We start from the raw sequence: 17,713 nt of genomic DNA on the forward strand, positions 1-17,713 counted from the left end.
TTTCTTAATTGTTTATCCCTTTCCCCCCCCACCTGCTCCTTAATCTTGTTTCCTTTCCCCTTTAACACAGGTGACCAGCTCAAACTTGATGCTGTGCTGGATCCCCTGGATGGAAATTAAGTTACAGGAACACAAAGCAAAAGCACATTTCATGTGTCTGCCCGAGTCACCATACATGTGTGCTTGTGTCTGGTGTCTGTATTCTCATTTCTAGCTCTGCTAGAAGCCATTAACACAGAGAGAGAAAGCAGATGGCTTTCAAGGAGATATCTGCTGTTAAATAAAACCACAAGAAGCATTTTTAAATTTGGGAGTAAGATGAAGTCAATGCCATTTTTTCTATTCCCTCACTACTGCCATTCCCTCCCAGCTGTTACAACTTCCTCTAAAAATAATTTGGAGAAGTTTACAGATTATTCCAAGTCTTTCATCTTTGGAAAGGACAATCAATCCGTTTTCCAGGGCAGAAAGTGTTTGCAGGGAAGGTTTTAGTACTTGTATGAGCCTTGCACTTAAAAACCTCCAACAGGCTTATCCTCTCCACTTTTGTCTTTTAGTAGAAGTGCCCTGAAAATGACAGAATTACACAATAGCAAATGGCAGTGCTTTTTTTACATCAATGGACTCATAGGTTCAATGGACTCTTGCATTCATGTTCATTGGTCATAATGTGAGGATGTTACTCAGTACTTTGCTTTTCTGAGCAGCCATAAACATTAAACTCCTGAGGATTTTATGGCCCTGAGGTTAGTAGCTTCTTGGGAGCAGAACAAAGCAGAGTATAAAACTGTATAGCAGACTTTATTTGTCAAGTTTTATTTTTTGCCATGACTGAAAACTATTTTTCCATGGGTGTTTCCTTTGGTCTGGCTAAAACAAATTATTGTGGAGGGAAGAGAAAAGTTCCATTCTTCTGCACATCTGCTGAATGTTCCTTCCCCACCCAGAGGACCAACAGTTCAGCCACAGACATAGGAATTAACAGGATGAAGTGTGGTGTGCCTTGAAATGTCTTTAGGTGACAAAAGCTGGCTGTAATTCTACATTTTTTTCCCCAATAAGATCTGTTTTGGTTTTTGGTGTTTGACTTTGGAAACTGGGAGGCAAACAAAAAGCTGGCTGTGCCTCTTGTTTGTGTCTGTTGTGTGGAGGTATGTTGGAAATCTACCTAATCTCTTACATTTTCCAATAAAGAAAATGCAAAAATCATATAATATCTGTATAGTCTCTTATATTTTCTCTATAAGAAAACAATTTCAAAGAAATGAGACTGATTTTCCTTTTTTTTTTTTTTTTTTTTCTTCTAAGAGAAAGCAATACAGCCAGTGAATATCTTGGATAGAAAGCCTCATTTTACTGCTGCTGTTTAATTAGCATTTTCTGATTTTATTCATGACTTTGACTTGGAGGTGAGGGATGAAAGAGAATGCCAAAGTAGAAGCAAATGTAAAACTCACTTATTTTGACCTTTGCACATTCTTATCCAGGTATGGCTGGAATAATTGAATTTGCTGGTCAGCAAATTGTCCCATGTCTCACATAGTCTTTGAATACCAACTGGGATAAGGGCAGTAGCCACAGTGAAACTTTAAGCAGACTCCTGATTACCTGGAACCTCAAAAGTGCTGCTGGATACTTTGAATTTCTTCATTTTCAGAGGATTTCTATAGTTCTCATGTGAATTAAGTACTAGCTGACTGGTCTGTTGCCATAGGCATTGTATGGCTTGATATTATTGTTAATTTTGTCATAAACATGAGCAAAGCTCCAGGTTTTGGTAATTCACATGCAAGCTGGACTATCAAAAGTTCAAATAGTTGTAATAATCAATGTTTGAAAGATAAATACAGCATCTGGACCTGCAAATACATACAGAATAATGAAAACTTAAGTTTTACCTGCAAATTAATTTTTTCTGGGGTAATATATTTAAGAATTCTAATATATATTCTGGTGGAAAATCTGTTGGTGACAGAGTTGCATCATGTATAAAGTAATATGGGTGGCAGCAGCAGAGAAAAATGACATATCAAATTGAACACTTAAAACATTTTTAGAAAAATTAAAATCAGTGATGTACACTTCATTAAATTAAAAATTTTATTCCCTTTGGAAATCTAAGCAGTCTGGTCTGACCAGTTACTGCTAGGTGATTTTTTTATATTAATTTTGATATTTTGATACATATTTACAGCTGTGTTATAATAATTTTATTAGATTTATGATATATTTATGATCTGTGATTTAAACTTGAACAAACAAAATTACTATGTGAATGCTTTGTTTTGTCCAGAAGGTAATTTAAACATATGTGTTGTATTCAGATAGAAAAAGGAAATATATGGAAGGGTTCCTAAGCTTTCCATATGTAGGTACCTGAATTTAATACAAGTGCCTAAGTTGCTTTGATAATTAATGACTTGGAGCAGGTATTTCCAGAGTGCAGTCTCCTCCAAAGAGTAGTTGGCTAAAATAGGTCAATAAATTAACTATATATATGGAGAGTTAATAGCAATTAACTGTTAGCTGAAGTTATGTGAAAGGAGACTCTTTGTCATCTGCTCTTCTGCAAATGAGCAGCTTTGTCAGACTGTGATCTAACACATCTCTACCTTACTCCCATTTTCTGCACACAGTGTTTGGATAGTGCTGTATATAGATCTGTCACAATCTATGTGAGTCATACAATCCTAGCAATGTTAAGCCATACATGCACTTTCAAAGTCCAAGAATTCCTGAAATAATGATGTGTACCACCCCAGTGATGGATAACTTCTTCCAATGCCTACCTGCCAGCTCAAGTACATGGTTTTGAGTGGTATTCTCAGTTAAGATTGTTCTTCCTAAGATTATTTTGTGCTCTGCAGTCTCAAGGCAGAAGAAAGCTTGATACTGTCCTCTGAAGAAAAAGGAGACAGCAGCAATTCAGGGTGGCCTTGGATTTCTGAAATATTTTATTTACGAAAGACATAGATATGTACTTACTGGAATTTGTAAAACACGTGTGTTTACACGTCTGCCCAACAGAGAAATTTTATTGTGGTAATGAACTGTGCTATTTTAGAGCTCATTTGTACAATAACATTGCCTTACATGAATTAGCATAATGCAAATGCAGCTGTGTTACTATGGCAAAAGCTGTGTATCTCTGCAAGATAATATTCCACCTACAAACACATTCCATATTCACTATCTATCCTACATACCAGCAATGAACTGGTGCTCAGACTGTGCATTACTGGTAGTGCAAATGAAGGTGTTAAATCCAAAATATGGTAGAAATACAGAATCTTATAGGGTGGTAAAATTGATAAGAATTTTAAAGTAAAATGTGGCTGCAGAGCTGTTTCACAAGCCTAAACCTTTGTGTTAATACACAGAGTTGCTAAAAAGGTAATTGTAAACCAGGCCAGTGCTTTTAAATGTAATGAAACCTGTACAAATCAGAATAAAATAAATTTACACCAGTCCCAATGAGTGCTCTTAGATGCTGAAGGATATGTAGTCCTGGAAAAATAGCCATTGTTCAGTGCTTTGTTTAACATGCTTGCTTTTTCCTCACAGTACAGTGCTGTGGATACAAATCCTTTATCTGTGTATATTATGCAGCCCATCTGGAATAAAATTATTAAGGTAAGAATTTCATTTAATGAAAGCATAACATGTTAATGTAAGAATTTGTTTTAAATATAGCATGCATTTTCATTTAAAAATACATACTGATCAATGAAGCTGAAATGAAGATATCTGATAAAGGAAAACAAATATTGCAGGATATATATAGCTGTGTTTAAGGTATCTTCTTTTGAGATTTTTTTTTGTAGAAAGAAAGGGCTTGCTTCTTTTTATCTGATTGCTGTAGAAAAGGCACCCATTTCTTTTCTGCATCTTTCATTATTACATCTTTCATTAAACAGCTTTGCAGACATGGGTGGTTTTACTTAGTGCAGATTATTTTTGTGCAGCATATGCTGCCCAACAACAGCATGGCTTCCTCTCTGTGCTGTGCATATGATTTTATGCAAGTGCTGTCTCATTTTCTCCCAAGGGGACTTGCAGGCAGCCAGGCATTCCTCTCAGAAGCTGAGAATGAGAGTGGTTACCATGATCACCATAACGATTGGAAGATGCCATCTCCTGAATGCATTGCAATCTGCAGTTTTTAAAAATAAACCACTCACAATCAGTTATGCTGTTGTTGGCAAAAAAAAAAAAGAAAAAAAAAAGAAAAAAAAAGAAAAATTAAAAAATGCTGTATCTCAAATAAATATGAACGTTATTGATCTCCAAGGAAGCACTGACTTCTGCGTCTGCCTCATCAGGAAATGTTTATATTGGAGCAGGCTTGAAAATAAACCTTTGTACAAACAAAAAAGGATGTATGTGATCAGAGTGCTGTTGGATCTGCCATCTTTGGATTCTATTATTCAGGTGTTGCTTATTCTTGATATGGCAGGAAATTCATAATCTCTAATTCATAACCTCAAAGTAATTCCATGAAAAGTGTCCTGTAATATGACCCAACTGAAGAATTTAAAAACAACCGGAACATGGGATGAGAAAAAAGCAATTCAAAGATGTGACACTGACTTCAGTAGTTCAATTCAGAGCCTTTATTTTTATTCCCATCATAATATTGAGGAAAACAATGAGGCAGAAATGCCCCTCCAGCACTCTGGCATGGGAGATGAGTAGAGGCTTTATTATGCATGGGCCTTTTGGTTTTGGAGATGGGTGGGTATTCATCTGCTATCACATTTGTCAATGCAAAACTTCCTTTGGAGATAAGTTCTCTAATGGCTGCAGCATTTTACCAGAAGAAGTGCAGCATTATTGAATGTCTCCATGTAGCTTAGGGTGATAGGTCCTATAAAAATGTGACCTCTTTAGATTTTTTTTAAATCTCATGAAGTTTTAGGTGAGCATGGCTTCTTGCCAGGGGAGAACCCAAACCAGAGCCAAGAACTTAAAACCTATTGAGTACAGAACCAAGGACTGAAGTGGGTGCTGTGTGTACTGTGCCACTTGGTTTGGTTAGAATCCTGAAGATACAGCAATGAATGTTCCACTTTGTCTTCTGGTGCAGAATTCTTCTCAGTGATGTGTCACAAGGATTTAAAGGGAAATTATATTGCTCTCAGCTTTTGCTGAAGTAGTCATTCTAAGGATAAAGGATATTGATTGCCATGTAGAACCAGAGTCCTGCAGAGGATCTGGCAGTGCAGAGCTGCAGAGGGAAAAGCAGTGTGTAACTGAGATGGCAGTAGAGTCCATGTTGCTCCTAGATAGAAATGGGAACTGTGAGACCACCACAATTATTGGCCACAATATAACTGTAAAATATCAGTAGGAATGCAAGTTGCTATAATGGTTTTGTTCCTGAGCAGTGCATTGCAATAGGGAAATCAGGATAATTTTTCAGGACTTTTTAAAGAATTTTTTACATCTACTATGTTCATTCCAAATTGTGCAGTACAAGTGTGCATCTTGATGACTGGGAGTTCCTTCACTCAGTTTAGACATCCTGATACATCCATTTTCAGATATGAATTAATTATCTTTTAGTTTCTAAACTGATGACAATAAAAATTCCACATGGACTATTTTTACTAGATTCTAGAGGAGTTAAAAAAAAAGCAACCTTAAATTCATTGAGCTAAGTAAAAAAAACCAAATCAAACCAAACAAACAAACAAACAAAAAAAAAAACAAAAAAAAAAAAAAAAAAAAAAAACACCAAAAAAAACACAAAACAAAACAAACAAAAAAAACCAAAAAAAAAAACAAAAAAAAAAAAAAAAAAAAACAAAACAAAAAAAAAAAAACCAAAAAAACAAAAAAACAAACAAACCAAAACCAAACCATGAGAACAATGGCTTGGGATTTGGGTCTTGCCTTTCATATGCCTGTTTAATCCTAATGGCAGCACAAGTTTCTCTGTATTCCACAACACAGAATTCATTTGGAAGATGTGTTACAAGACATTACCACTTATTGTAAAATGTACTTCCTATGTTAGAAGAAATTAAGAAGAGCTTGACATTAAAGACCTGTGAATTTGTAAGCTGAAAACATACTGTCATAACCCAGCTCATTTATCTCTGGTGGGGATGCTGGACAATGAGAGGAGAAGGAGGAAATCCCACTGGAATACACAGGTGTATTCCAACATCACTGAAATCAATTAAACTCCCCTCTGTTGCCTTTATGAACTTTGATTTTATCACCAGAATTGGGCAAGAGTAGCATTTTAGTGGTCTCAAGTGACCTAGTGAAGTTTGAACAGAGCTTTATAAAAATGTGGACTTTACCATTTATTATCCAAATAGTTGCTATATTAAAGCATTTGCTGTTTGTATTAAAGCTTTTAGAATGAATGGCTGTAGACTCAGGGAAACAGAAATCAGTTAATACTGATTTAAAAAACTAAGAGTTTTTTAAAAGGTTCAGGCACACAAGGGTTTTGCCAGAGAGCAGATGTGTTTCTCCCCATGGCACCTCGAGTTGTATTAATCATGTAGCACATTGATGTATTAGACCTCTGCTGTCTGTTAATTAGATAATGAAGGTTGCAGCTCATCCTTCTGTGGAATACTAATAAATTCAAGCTCTCTTTTTCCAAGGTGTGTAAGAAGTTAATCTTGAGCACCCTGTGATTTTCTAATTATGAAATAGGGTGATGGTAGAGTAACGCCAACCAAAGGGATAAGAGGTGTTAAATATAACAAAAGGGATTTTGCAACTGGAATACTTTCCAAATACCTAGACAGATTAGGTTTGGTAAGGATCAAAAGAACATGCTTAAGGGTTTAACTGCAGGAGAGTCTGTTTTCCTGAGGACAGAGCTCCTGTAACTGTTTTGCATGGTGTGTCTGTTAGCCAAAGGGATTGCAAATATAACAACATCCTTTGAAGGCTTCCTTCTTAAAATACACACTATTAGCAAGAAAGTGGGTTAAAATAACTTCTTCATGTTTGCACCATGGAAGCATAAATTATTTCCTGTATTAACTTTAAAATGACATTGTGATTGTTCAGAATGATGAGCCTAATTAGAAAGCAGATGTTTGTGGTGCCCTGCTTGATTTAATAGTCAACAATTCTTATGAATCATCCAGAAAAAAGCAATCAGTTTATCCATGTATATCCATGTAAACATTTCATCCATAGTGTCTTAAAGCACTCTTTTGATCTATGACTAAAAGAGACAGATCTAGATTTTTTTTCAGTGTCTGTGGTTCTTATTTCATGGCAGGCCATAGTTACCAGATAAAGCCCAGCAGGAGATTCATCTTCTGCATCCTCAGGTAGCAGAACTGGGAGATGGGAGCATGCAGTGTAAGGAAAGGAGACCATGCAGTGGAGGGTCCCTCCTTAGATACTCTCCAAAAGGAGCTTCAGGGGACATTTGCTGTCCCTTTCCTTAGAGGTTTAGATTTGATTTTTTGAACACTCAAAATGATAGATATGTTACATTTTTTAAATTGTTGCTGAATGCATTCCATGGTGTATTTTAAATCCCATGAGAGCTGATATACAGTGTTTTAAAATCAGTGATAAAGTCCTGCTGATAAGAAATCAAATATCAGATATAATAGTTTTCCCAATGTTATTGTGGAAAGCATCTAAGAAACATTGGAAAAGTGTTCAGGAGCTCTAATCTGATTTTTGGAAGTGTACACTTGGTCTGTTCACTGTCAGTTTCACAATTTCTCCTGGATATTACAAATTACTCTATAGTTGAAAAAGATAATCTAGTCAGGATAGTTAATCAGTCAAAGCATTCAGATTTTAAAAGTTAATTTAAGTAAATGTAGTAGGATAGAAGAAATTAATATGTATTCATCTGCTTGTTCAGCTAGCTAGTGCAGAGATATTAACAAAACATTTAATTTCAAAACTTTGATTAATATAGTTATAGTATGCTATTGTAATATAATATATTGTTCCTGTTAGTATCAGGAATTTGACTTGATTTTCTTGAATATTTTCTTGTACTATTTTATAGTGTTGAAGTACTTTATATAAATTTTGAGTCCTTAAGACACTCCAAATAATTTAATTATAAACCTCGTAGTATTTTTGTGTTTTAAATATATTGATAATGTGTTTTAGTGATGGTAATGGTTGATACTTAGTATTTCTGCAAATATGTTCTGTCTAAAAATCGTGTAGAAAGCTGTGTAGCTATTTAAAAAATATTCTGGAGAAACTGTGTTACTTGGAAAGAGTGTTTTCAAAAGGGTTCCTGGGGCAGTGTAAGGAGAGCCTTAAAGCCACAGGGAATGAATGCCTGAGAATGGTTACTGGGACAAGGAGGTGAAGGCAGAGAGTCCTTTCAGCACCTTCCAAAGAAAAATGAATGAATGGAGTGTTTATGATTGATGAGTAAAGAGGGAGACCCTGTCAGAAAGTTACTATCTAGAGAGTAGGGAGATGCTTGTAAAGGGAGATCTTCTGAATCTAAAAGTGTAATGCACTCAGGGTCTGATTTTGTTGATGTTTTGAGTAAGAAATTATTCAAATACTTTGGAAGAAGATCTTTCCTTGCTATGGTGTGGGAATACAATGCTTAAAAATGCTGCCACGTGGATGCTGAATTACCACACTGGGGTGCTGCAGCCTTCTTTCAGCTCTGATACAGCTGATCACAAAAGGCTTTCCTTGGAAGCTGGGTAAATGTATAATAATGTATAATGTATAACATTTTAAAGGGAGTACAGTGTTTTAAAAATCTCATTCTTACTGCAGTCACAAAAATCAGGCAAAAGGATGGCATTTGAAAACAAGTTTCAGAAATTAAAACTGAATTAATTTGAAAATGGGGAAATACACACAAAGCTGAACATTGCTGGTGTCATATAAAAGCTTATTTCCTGATATAAAACATCTTATTAAAATAAGGTGTACAATTTGAAACACAATTTTTCTGAATTTTTCCTTTCATTTTTTAACAGATAGTGCCTTTGTGGATTGCTCCCAACCTGTTAACATTCTCTGGATTTGTCATGATTTTATTTAATTATTTTCTAATATCTTTTTATGACTGGGACTACACTGCCTCAGGTAAATATGTTCACATTGTAATTTTTCAGAATTACTGAACTGCTTGTACTTCTGAATGTTATAGGGAGGTGTTACAGGGAGGTATCAGACTCTTGGATTTTCCACCTATTCCCTTAATGAGGCTCTTATAGGTGCAGATAGAAGAATCTACCTCAGACATAGCATTATAAATTTAGATCATTTTATTGAAAAATCTTATTTAATTTTATCCCTAAAATGGGTTTCAGCAAATGCTGCTTGAAGTCTTTGATAAGATCTCATTATATTTAAAGCTTATTCCAGGGTTTAAATACTCAGCCAAAATCCACCTGAATATTCTTCATAACATTTTCATTGATTTCACATTTCCTAATACCCCAACTGATGCCTGAAGGAGTTAACCTCCCTCTCATTTCTCCACATATTCACACCCCCTATTCAAAACTGCTTCTAGACAAAAACATAGTTTCTAAATAAATGTCTCTTCAAATTATGAATTTCAAAGTCTAAGTCCAAATCAGAAATTTTTTGGACCTGATTGCTCCTGAGTGTAAGGCATGCTTGGTTTGGGCTTCTCAGACCAGCTGCTGGAGCCCACAGAAAGTAGTAAGAATCTTCCAGGTAATTAATATGTTATATATATATATATATATATATATATATATATATATATATATATATATATATATGACCTTGATTTTTTTTTTTAACTAGACAATTTAATGAAGATAGTGCTTTTATTTTGTGAAACCAGCACATTTATCTGCCTTTATTTTTTATGCCTGTGGTTAGCCTCAGGAGATACCCTTTGGTGGGAGCTGTTGTGCATTTAACATAGCAATTCCAGAGGCAGCTAACTGTGTTAGCAGTTTTGGTTCAAAAGTTACATTTTCAGGACCAGCTTGTTATGTAGTTGTCTGACCTCCTTCTTGAACACCTGGTGCTTTTTTATCAGTGCAGATGACATTTACTCAGTCCTGTAATAAAAGAACATCCAGAACAGATCCTTTTAATGGGATGATGTTATCTTGACACATTCTCAGTAGATATACATGGAACTGGAAGACATTTGAAATGGTGATTATGTCTGTTCCTGAGTCCTCATGAGAGCAGTACCCATCATTTCTCAGTTGATGGAAAACTTTCATGCAACCTAAAGGGCCTTTGGAGTATCCTGTATCAGTGCTATACATAGGATCAGAAATAAAAGACCTAATTTCCTGCACAGTTGTCATGGTACAGTTTGCAGATTTGCAGCTAGGAGTCAGGAATTGTTATCTTTTCTTTAGGAATGGCAAGGTGAGGCAGTGAGTGAAAGGTAGTGAGGGCATCTTTAGGTTCTGGCATCTCCTGGCATCATACACCTCTGTATGCAGGAATTCCCTGTTTGGTGCCAAATGGCAGGAACCTGAGAGGACCTTGCATTTACAGCTGTTTAGTGTTGATGTAGCATTGAGTGATGTTTAAGTTAAATAGAAGTCTTTTTGGAAAAAGGATCAATTTCTTTAAAAAAGCAACAATAACCTTGGATTATTGCTATCAGCAGAGCAAGAACAGAACCCTGGGCTCTGTCCAATTCAACTATCTTTTCCTTTCTCTCAAGGGAAAAAAAGGGTGCTAATATTTCTGCTAGCCTGAGGGCAAAACCTTCCCATTCAGATCTGTGTGGTAAAAGTGCTACACAAACCCCAGACTGACAGTGATAATCATGCTTGAAAACGTTTGTTTTTTTTTTTTCTACATACATGAACATTAACTAGTTTTTCAATGGGTAGTCTTCCCACAACCTGTGAATATTTTTGCCAAGATACTATCATTGTTTTGTGCAATACTAGAGTCATTTCAGGACCAAAAACCTCTCTGTTACCTTTTGTCCTTTACACTGTAAGCACATTCAAGCCTGCTCAGTGCTTCTTTGATAGAGCTCACCGGTGCCTGAAGGTCAGACTCAAATATTTCAATCTGTTTGATGCAGTGGGTTAATCAGTGGCAGCTAGTTTTTATGTATATGTGTATCTTGGTGGCTTTCTTTGATGTTAACCCCTGTTACACTGACTCACTATCCCATTTTTTTTCAGGTACCAGTCCTGGACTTGTTCCCACCTGGGTGTGGCTGTTCAGTGCTTTTACCACCTTTTGTGCTTATGCTTTAGGTAATGTACAGTGAAATCATTTGCATGTTTGACATTTTCATGTAATTTTATCTTCAAATTCACTAAAGATGATTCTGAGATTAAAAGGCATTGTGGATAAATTACTGATCTCTTTCCAAAACAGTTCTCTTAGATTAAAAAAAAATAAAGCACAAAATAACCCAAAAAAAACCCAAACCACAACACAAAAAAAGGGTCCATAAGACTTAAACTCCAAACAGCATATTAAGTAATATATTAGAGATTCTATAACTCTTATTCCTCTGAAAGTTCAAATTATTTTAGAGGAGCAAAGGCAGTCATTGTGTAGCAGCAGTCTGGTTCCAATACCCCTGCCACAGGCAGGGACACCTCCCATGAGACCAGGTTGCTCAGAGCCCCATCCAGCCTAGCCTAAACACTTCCAGGGATGGAACATTCCCAGTTTCTCCAGACAACACAATCCAGTGCCTCACCATCCTCACAGTAAAGATTTTCTTGCTAATACCCAATCTAAATCCATCTTTATTCAGTGAACCCATTGCCCCTTGTCCTATCCCTATGTGCCCTTGAGAAAAGTCCCTCTCCAGCTCTCTTACAGCCCCTTTAGGTACTGGAAGGCTCCTCTAAGGAGCTGGAGCTTTCTCTTCTGCAGGCTGAGCAACCCCAGCTCTCAGCCTTCTTCATAGGAGAGTCACTGCTGTTTGGTGTAATAACAATCTTTGTCCCTTGCTGATGACATTCAGACAAGCTCAGACACCAGAAGTAGCAGAGAATGCTTTTAAAGACAGGAAAAACAAAGGCCAAAGCAGAAAAAAGGAAAGTGTTTGGCACTTCAGTGCTTAAGGAGTGCGTCAAGAGAGTCTAAGCTTCTTACAGAAATAAGTATTTTTTTTCCTTTCCTCTTGCTGTATTTCTCCAATAACACCTACACCTCTGTTTCATATTCCATTTTTACTACTTTATACTGTACCATGAGTGTATTCTAGGTATGTTGCACCTTGCTGTGCAGTGGTGTGAAGACATAGACCTGAAATGATGCTGACCTGGAGTGAAATACACATTAGTGTGGCTTTTTTACTTTCTCTTCCAAAACTCTCTCCTTCCAAACTAGTCTTTCCATGACATGGTGCCACAGAGTTATTTTTTGGGGAGACTCAAGGTAGTATATTTAAGGGGACTGCACAGTTTTGTGTAATAAGGGTCCAGGAAGGCTGGATATATTTAAAGAAGGAAATCTTATAGGCACAGAAGGAAAGAAGGAAAGATATTTAAAGAAGGAAATCTTAGCAGGCTATCCCCAGGTGCCAAAAGATGAGCCATCAGGGAAGAAGACTGGCCTGGCTGAATAGGGAGCTTTCAGTGGAACTTGGGGAGAAAAAGAAGAGATTATGACCTTGGGAAATAGGGACAGACAACTCAAGAAGAGTACAAGGATGTCATTAGGTCTTGTAGAGAGAAAACTGGAGTGGTGAAAGCTCAGCTAGAACTGGTGGTCACTGCTGGGAAAGGTAATACAAAGTGTTTTTATAAATACATTAACAACAAAAAGAGGATCAAGGAAAATCTCCATCCTTTATGGGATGCAGAGGGGAACATGTAACCAAGGATGAGGAAAAGTCTGAGGTACTTGGTGCCTTCTTTGCTCAGTCTTCAGCAGAAAGACCCAACATCCTCAAGGCAGCAGCCAGCCTGGGGGGTTGGTGGGCAGGGACAGGGAGAGAAGGGATTCCTGTGATCCAGGAGGGAGCAGAACAGAATCCAGGAGGGAGCAGGAGAGACTGCTGTGATCCAGGAGGGAGCAGGACAGACTGCTGTGACCCAGGAGGGAGCAGGACAGGATCCAGGAGGGAGCAGAAGAGACTCTGTGATCCAGGAGGGAGCAGAACAGACTGCTGTGATCCAGGAGGGAGCAGAACAGGATCCAGGAGGGAGCAGAAGAGACTCTGTGATCCAGGAGGGAGCAGGACAGACTGCTGTGATCCAAGAGGGAGCAGGACAGACTGCTGTGATCCAGAAAGCGATCCTGTCAGCCTGACCTCAGTTCTGGGAATGTTATGGAACAGATCACCTTTAGTGTCATTATGCAGCACATGCAGGACAGCCAGGGGGTCAGAGCAGTTTAATATTCTTATAAATTATTTGGACAGGGGGATTGAGTGCTCCCTCAGTGAGTTCACAGATGACACCAAGCTGGGTGGGATGTTGATGTGCTGGAGGGCAGGGAGGCTCTGCAGAGGGATCTGGACAGGCTGGATCAATGGAGCAGTGGTGTGAGGTTCAACAGGGCCAGGTGCTGGTCCTGCACTTTGGTCACAACAACCCCAGGCAGTGCCACAGGCTGAGGGAAGAGTGGCTGGAGAGTGCCCCAATGGAAAAGGACCTGGGGGTGCTGGTTTGTAGTGGCTAACGTGAGCCAGCTGTGCCCAGATGCCCCAAAAGCCCAATGGGATCCTGGCCTGCATCAGCAATGGTGTGGCCAGCAGGATCAGGGCAGGGATTGTCCCCTGTGCTCAGCACTGCTGAGGTCACATGAATCCTGTGCTGGGTCCCTCACTACAAGAGGGACATTGAGGGGCTGGAGTGTGTCCTGGGAAGGGCCATGGAGCTGGGGAAGGGTCTGGAGCACAAGTGTGATGAGGAGCAGCTGAGGGAGTTGGAGGTGTTTATCCTGGAGAAAAGGAGGCTCAGAGGAGACCTCACTGCTCTCTATAGCCACCTGAAAGGAGGCTGTAGCATGGTAGGGGTCAGTCTCTTCTCCCAGACAGCAACCAACAGGACAAGAGGAAATAACCCCAAGCTGTGCCAAGGGAGGTGTCTGTGTGACATCTGGAAGACATTTTTCTTTGGAAGGGTGGTTAAGCCTTGGGATGGGCTACCAGAAAGGTGGTGGAATCACCATCCCTGGAAAGTGTTGAAGAAACCACTGGATGTGGCACTTAGCATTATGATTTGGTTGAGATGGGTGTGTTCAGTCAGAGATTGAACTCAATGATCTTGGAAGTCTTTTCCAACCTTAATGAGTCTGTTCTTGGATTCTGAATGTTCCCTCTCCTTGGAGCTGTTTCTGGTAAGGCCAGTGCAGTGCAGCCATGCATTTGTGTGCTATGTTTGAGATCCTCAGGCTATGTACAGATGTGTATAGATGGAGGCTGCAGTGCTGGGCAGAGGGGCTGAGCACTTTTGGAATCAGACCCATGCATGTAGAGCCATCTTGATTGACCTGGGGTATCCCCTTGGGCAGACATCTCCTCTGCATTGTGCATACCTTGGCATTTCTATTCAGTTGGTGAAATTGTGCCAAAATATTTTTGTCTGGAATTTCTTTGCATTTGTACCATAAAAAGCAATGGGACAACCGTCCCTTGAAGCTGACTACTATTCAGATTTCTCTAGCAGCTCTCTGTACTCAGAAGCAGTGGTTTCTTTTGTGAAAACCATTTTTTATGTCATTGTATAGAATTTAATGAATTGACTATTGTTTCATAAATTGGAATTGCATACTGGAATTGTTACTATATGGCACCCCAGGAGGCTCATGGGAAGTTCAACTGCTGAGATTTTTTAATGTGGATGGTATTTGCCTGTGAAGCCTGTAGTTCCTGATACTTGTAAGACAGGGAATATGATGCTGACAGTCAAAGCTATAATGAACTAATATCAGTGTAGATTTTTATGTCTGCTGTCCAAGCCACTTCATGAAATATTTAGTCACAGATTTAATTTTGGATGGCCAAAGTTTTCCCTCTGGAAGACTGCAAAGAACCATAATAACTAACTAAATGTGCAACTGTAATCTTTCTCAGCTTATTTTAATGACACAGTTACTCTCTCCAAATTCTCTAACATGCTGCTCTCCATCCCCACTGATTTTTTTTAAGGTGGTTTGCTATAATTTCCTTTCAATGAAATTGAGTACTTTTGGCTGTTACTTTGAATTTCACTCTTTAAAAGTTATGTAAACATTATAAAATGGAATATTTATGAATCTTTGTGAGACAAAATCAGAATATAAGAATTCTAAAGCACTGTAAGTGTGGGAAAGTGTATGTTAACTATTGAACACACACTATCGTTGGCATGAAGGATTTCAGACTGAAACCTAAACCAGAAAATATTTTCAGTCTTCTAAAAAGCCAATGAAACTACATGGAAAATGTGGTTAAGGATTTCTGAAAATCTGGGTGATGTATGTGTCATATAGTTCCTGTATTTTTCTCCATGACCATTATAATTAGAAGTGCTGTGTTTTAGGACAACACTATAAGCTTCTTTTTAGAAAAACCAAAGTTCTTGCAAAATGAAAACCACTATTTGCCTGTGAGAAATATATATACTTGTGTGGCAACCTAAAATTTATGAATAGACAGATCTTCTAACATTCTTATTTTTAAATGGTAGCACCTGTGTAACTGAATCCTGTCTGATTTGGGATAGGTGTTCTTGGAATATAAAACACCATAAACTTGTTTATATCTTTATTTGCTGGTTAGGTTTCAGGGATATCATTTAATAGATGGAAGAATTCCTAATTTTATTGCAACACCTTTCAAGTAACCTCAAGCTTATACATTTTTCTTTCTGCACATTTCAGTAAGATGCTGAAAATTCAGTGGAAATGTTAATAGAGAGAGAATGAAGGAGGCAAGCTATATTTGAAATCCTCTATGAGATATTTAAGTTTTGGAGTTCTGAGAACTGTCTCAAGAGATTAGTGTCTGAGTAGAGGATATATCACAGCTGTTTAGGTATTACAATATATAGTCTAAAATCTGTACAAAATGAAATCCTGTGTTTTCCTGGTTTAGGTCCCTGAAGTATATTTACATTAAACAAAACTCAAAGTACTGCCAAATAATCCAGAGAAGTAAGTAGCATATGATCTACAGCAGCTGTGGTGTCTTTGGTCTCACTCTGCTGAGTTGTGTTCCCAGACAATTTTGGGTTATTAATGCTATCAATAGCTAATAATTGTTAGCTATAGTACCTTCCAAGTAATACCAAAAAGAAAAGCATCTCCATTTTATTTTGAGATTCAAGACAAAACCAAGTAATCTGTAGAGTTTGTTCTGTGTACTTTTTCCTAAGAGGTTCATCCTGCATGTTTACACTTAACTTTAAGAGGAAAATAGTTCTATTTTTCACCTGCAGAGTCTCAGAAAATGGACTAAGTGTATGGTTTGACATTACAACTAAGAAACATTACAGCTGCTAGACCACCTTTCTCCTCCCTGCATTCACCATCCCTCCCTTGTGCCAATCTCCCTTGCATTTTGTACCATTCACAGCAGCAATTCAGTGACCCAGAGGAAACACTATGTTTGCTGTCTTTCCACCAGCTGAACAGGCTGCAGGTCCCCCTGAGCAGCAGTGAGCTGTCAGGTCAGCTCAAACCATAGTGTCCAGCTACATCCTGTGCAGTGCTGGGTCATTTTTAAGCACTCAAGTACTAAAAGTGATCAACACATAATGCACCTTAACTATAAAGCATTCTTAGAATCACATAATGATACATGTTGGAAAAGACCTTTAACGTTACCAAGTCCAAGCATTAACCCAGCAATGCCAAGCCCACCACTAAACCATGTCCCCAAGTGCCACATCTGCACATCTTTTAAACACCTCCAGTGATGGTGACTCCACCCCTTACCTGAGCAGCTGTTCCAGTGCTTGACAACTGTCTTGGTGTAGAAATTTTTCCTAATGTCCAGTGTAACCTCCCCTGGTGTGACCTGGGACTGTTCCTTCTTGTACCTGGGAGAAGAGACTGACTCCCATCTCACTAAAACCTCCTTTCAGGTGGTTGTAGAGAGTGATGGAGTCACTCCTGAGCTTTCTCCAGGCTAAACCACCCCAACTCTCTTAGACAGTCCTCATAACATTTGTGTTCCAGACCCTTCCCCATCTCCTCTGCCTTTCTCTGACTCACTCCAGCCCCTCAATGTCCTTCTGCCCCCCTTCTGAGGGGCCCAGCACGGGATTCATGTGACCTCAGCAGTGCTTAGCACAGGGGGCAATCCCTGCCCTGATCCTGCTGGCCACACCATTGCTGATGCAGGCCAGGATCCCATTGGCCTTCTTGGCCACCTGGGCACACTCTGGGATGAAAACTGAAAAACACTTTCAAATATATGTAGGCACAAATACAAATAAATTGTGTGAAATTTGCTCCTTGAAGCTGCCAAGTAACTGTTAGTCATTGAGGTATTGAGCATCAAGCAACTTAAAAGCCTTAGTGAATCTACCCCAACAGAGGTCTGAAGGCTCAGAGGGTGCACAGCACCAATGGATGGGGCAAGAAGCCCTGTGGACACTTCTTGAAACTGATTGCAGGGACTGATGTAAAAATGTTTCAAGACCACTGGTGGCAAGTAAATTATGAGTGTCTTTCTAAAACTCATGAGGAAGATGGCATTTAGTTTCAGAGCTGAGGTAAGAACAGAAAAATTACATGATAACTGGAGCAATTATTTTATGAGCAGTACTAGTCTGTTGGTATTGAGATGTAATTTTCCTGTGTGTTATATATGGCAGTA

The 17,713-nt window shown here is 38.5% G+C and overlaps 1 protein-coding gene across 1 annotated transcript in view; it reads left to right on the forward strand.

Annotated features, from left to right (window-relative positions):
- LOC130249221 (ethanolaminephosphotransferase 1-like) overlaps positions 1 to 17,713 on the forward strand; it is a 56,363-nt gene that overhangs the window by 9,528 nt on the left and 29,122 nt on the right. Inside the window, exons 2-4 of the mRNA XM_056483791.1 lie at positions 3,565 to 3,633; positions 8,958 to 9,066; positions 11,124 to 11,198. Of these exons, the coding sequence (XP_056339766.1) occupies positions 3,565 to 3,633; positions 8,958 to 9,066; positions 11,124 to 11,198 (253 nt within the window). The remainder of the gene's footprint in view (positions 1 to 3,564; positions 3,634 to 8,957; positions 9,067 to 11,123; positions 11,199 to 17,713) is intronic.

The sequence above is a fragment of the Oenanthe melanoleuca genome, chromosome 2, assembly GCF_029582105.1.
Source record: "Oenanthe melanoleuca isolate GR-GAL-2019-014 chromosome 2, OMel1.0, whole genome shotgun sequence".
Taxonomy (NCBI): Eukaryota; Metazoa; Chordata; class Aves; order Passeriformes; family Muscicapidae; genus Oenanthe; species Oenanthe melanoleuca.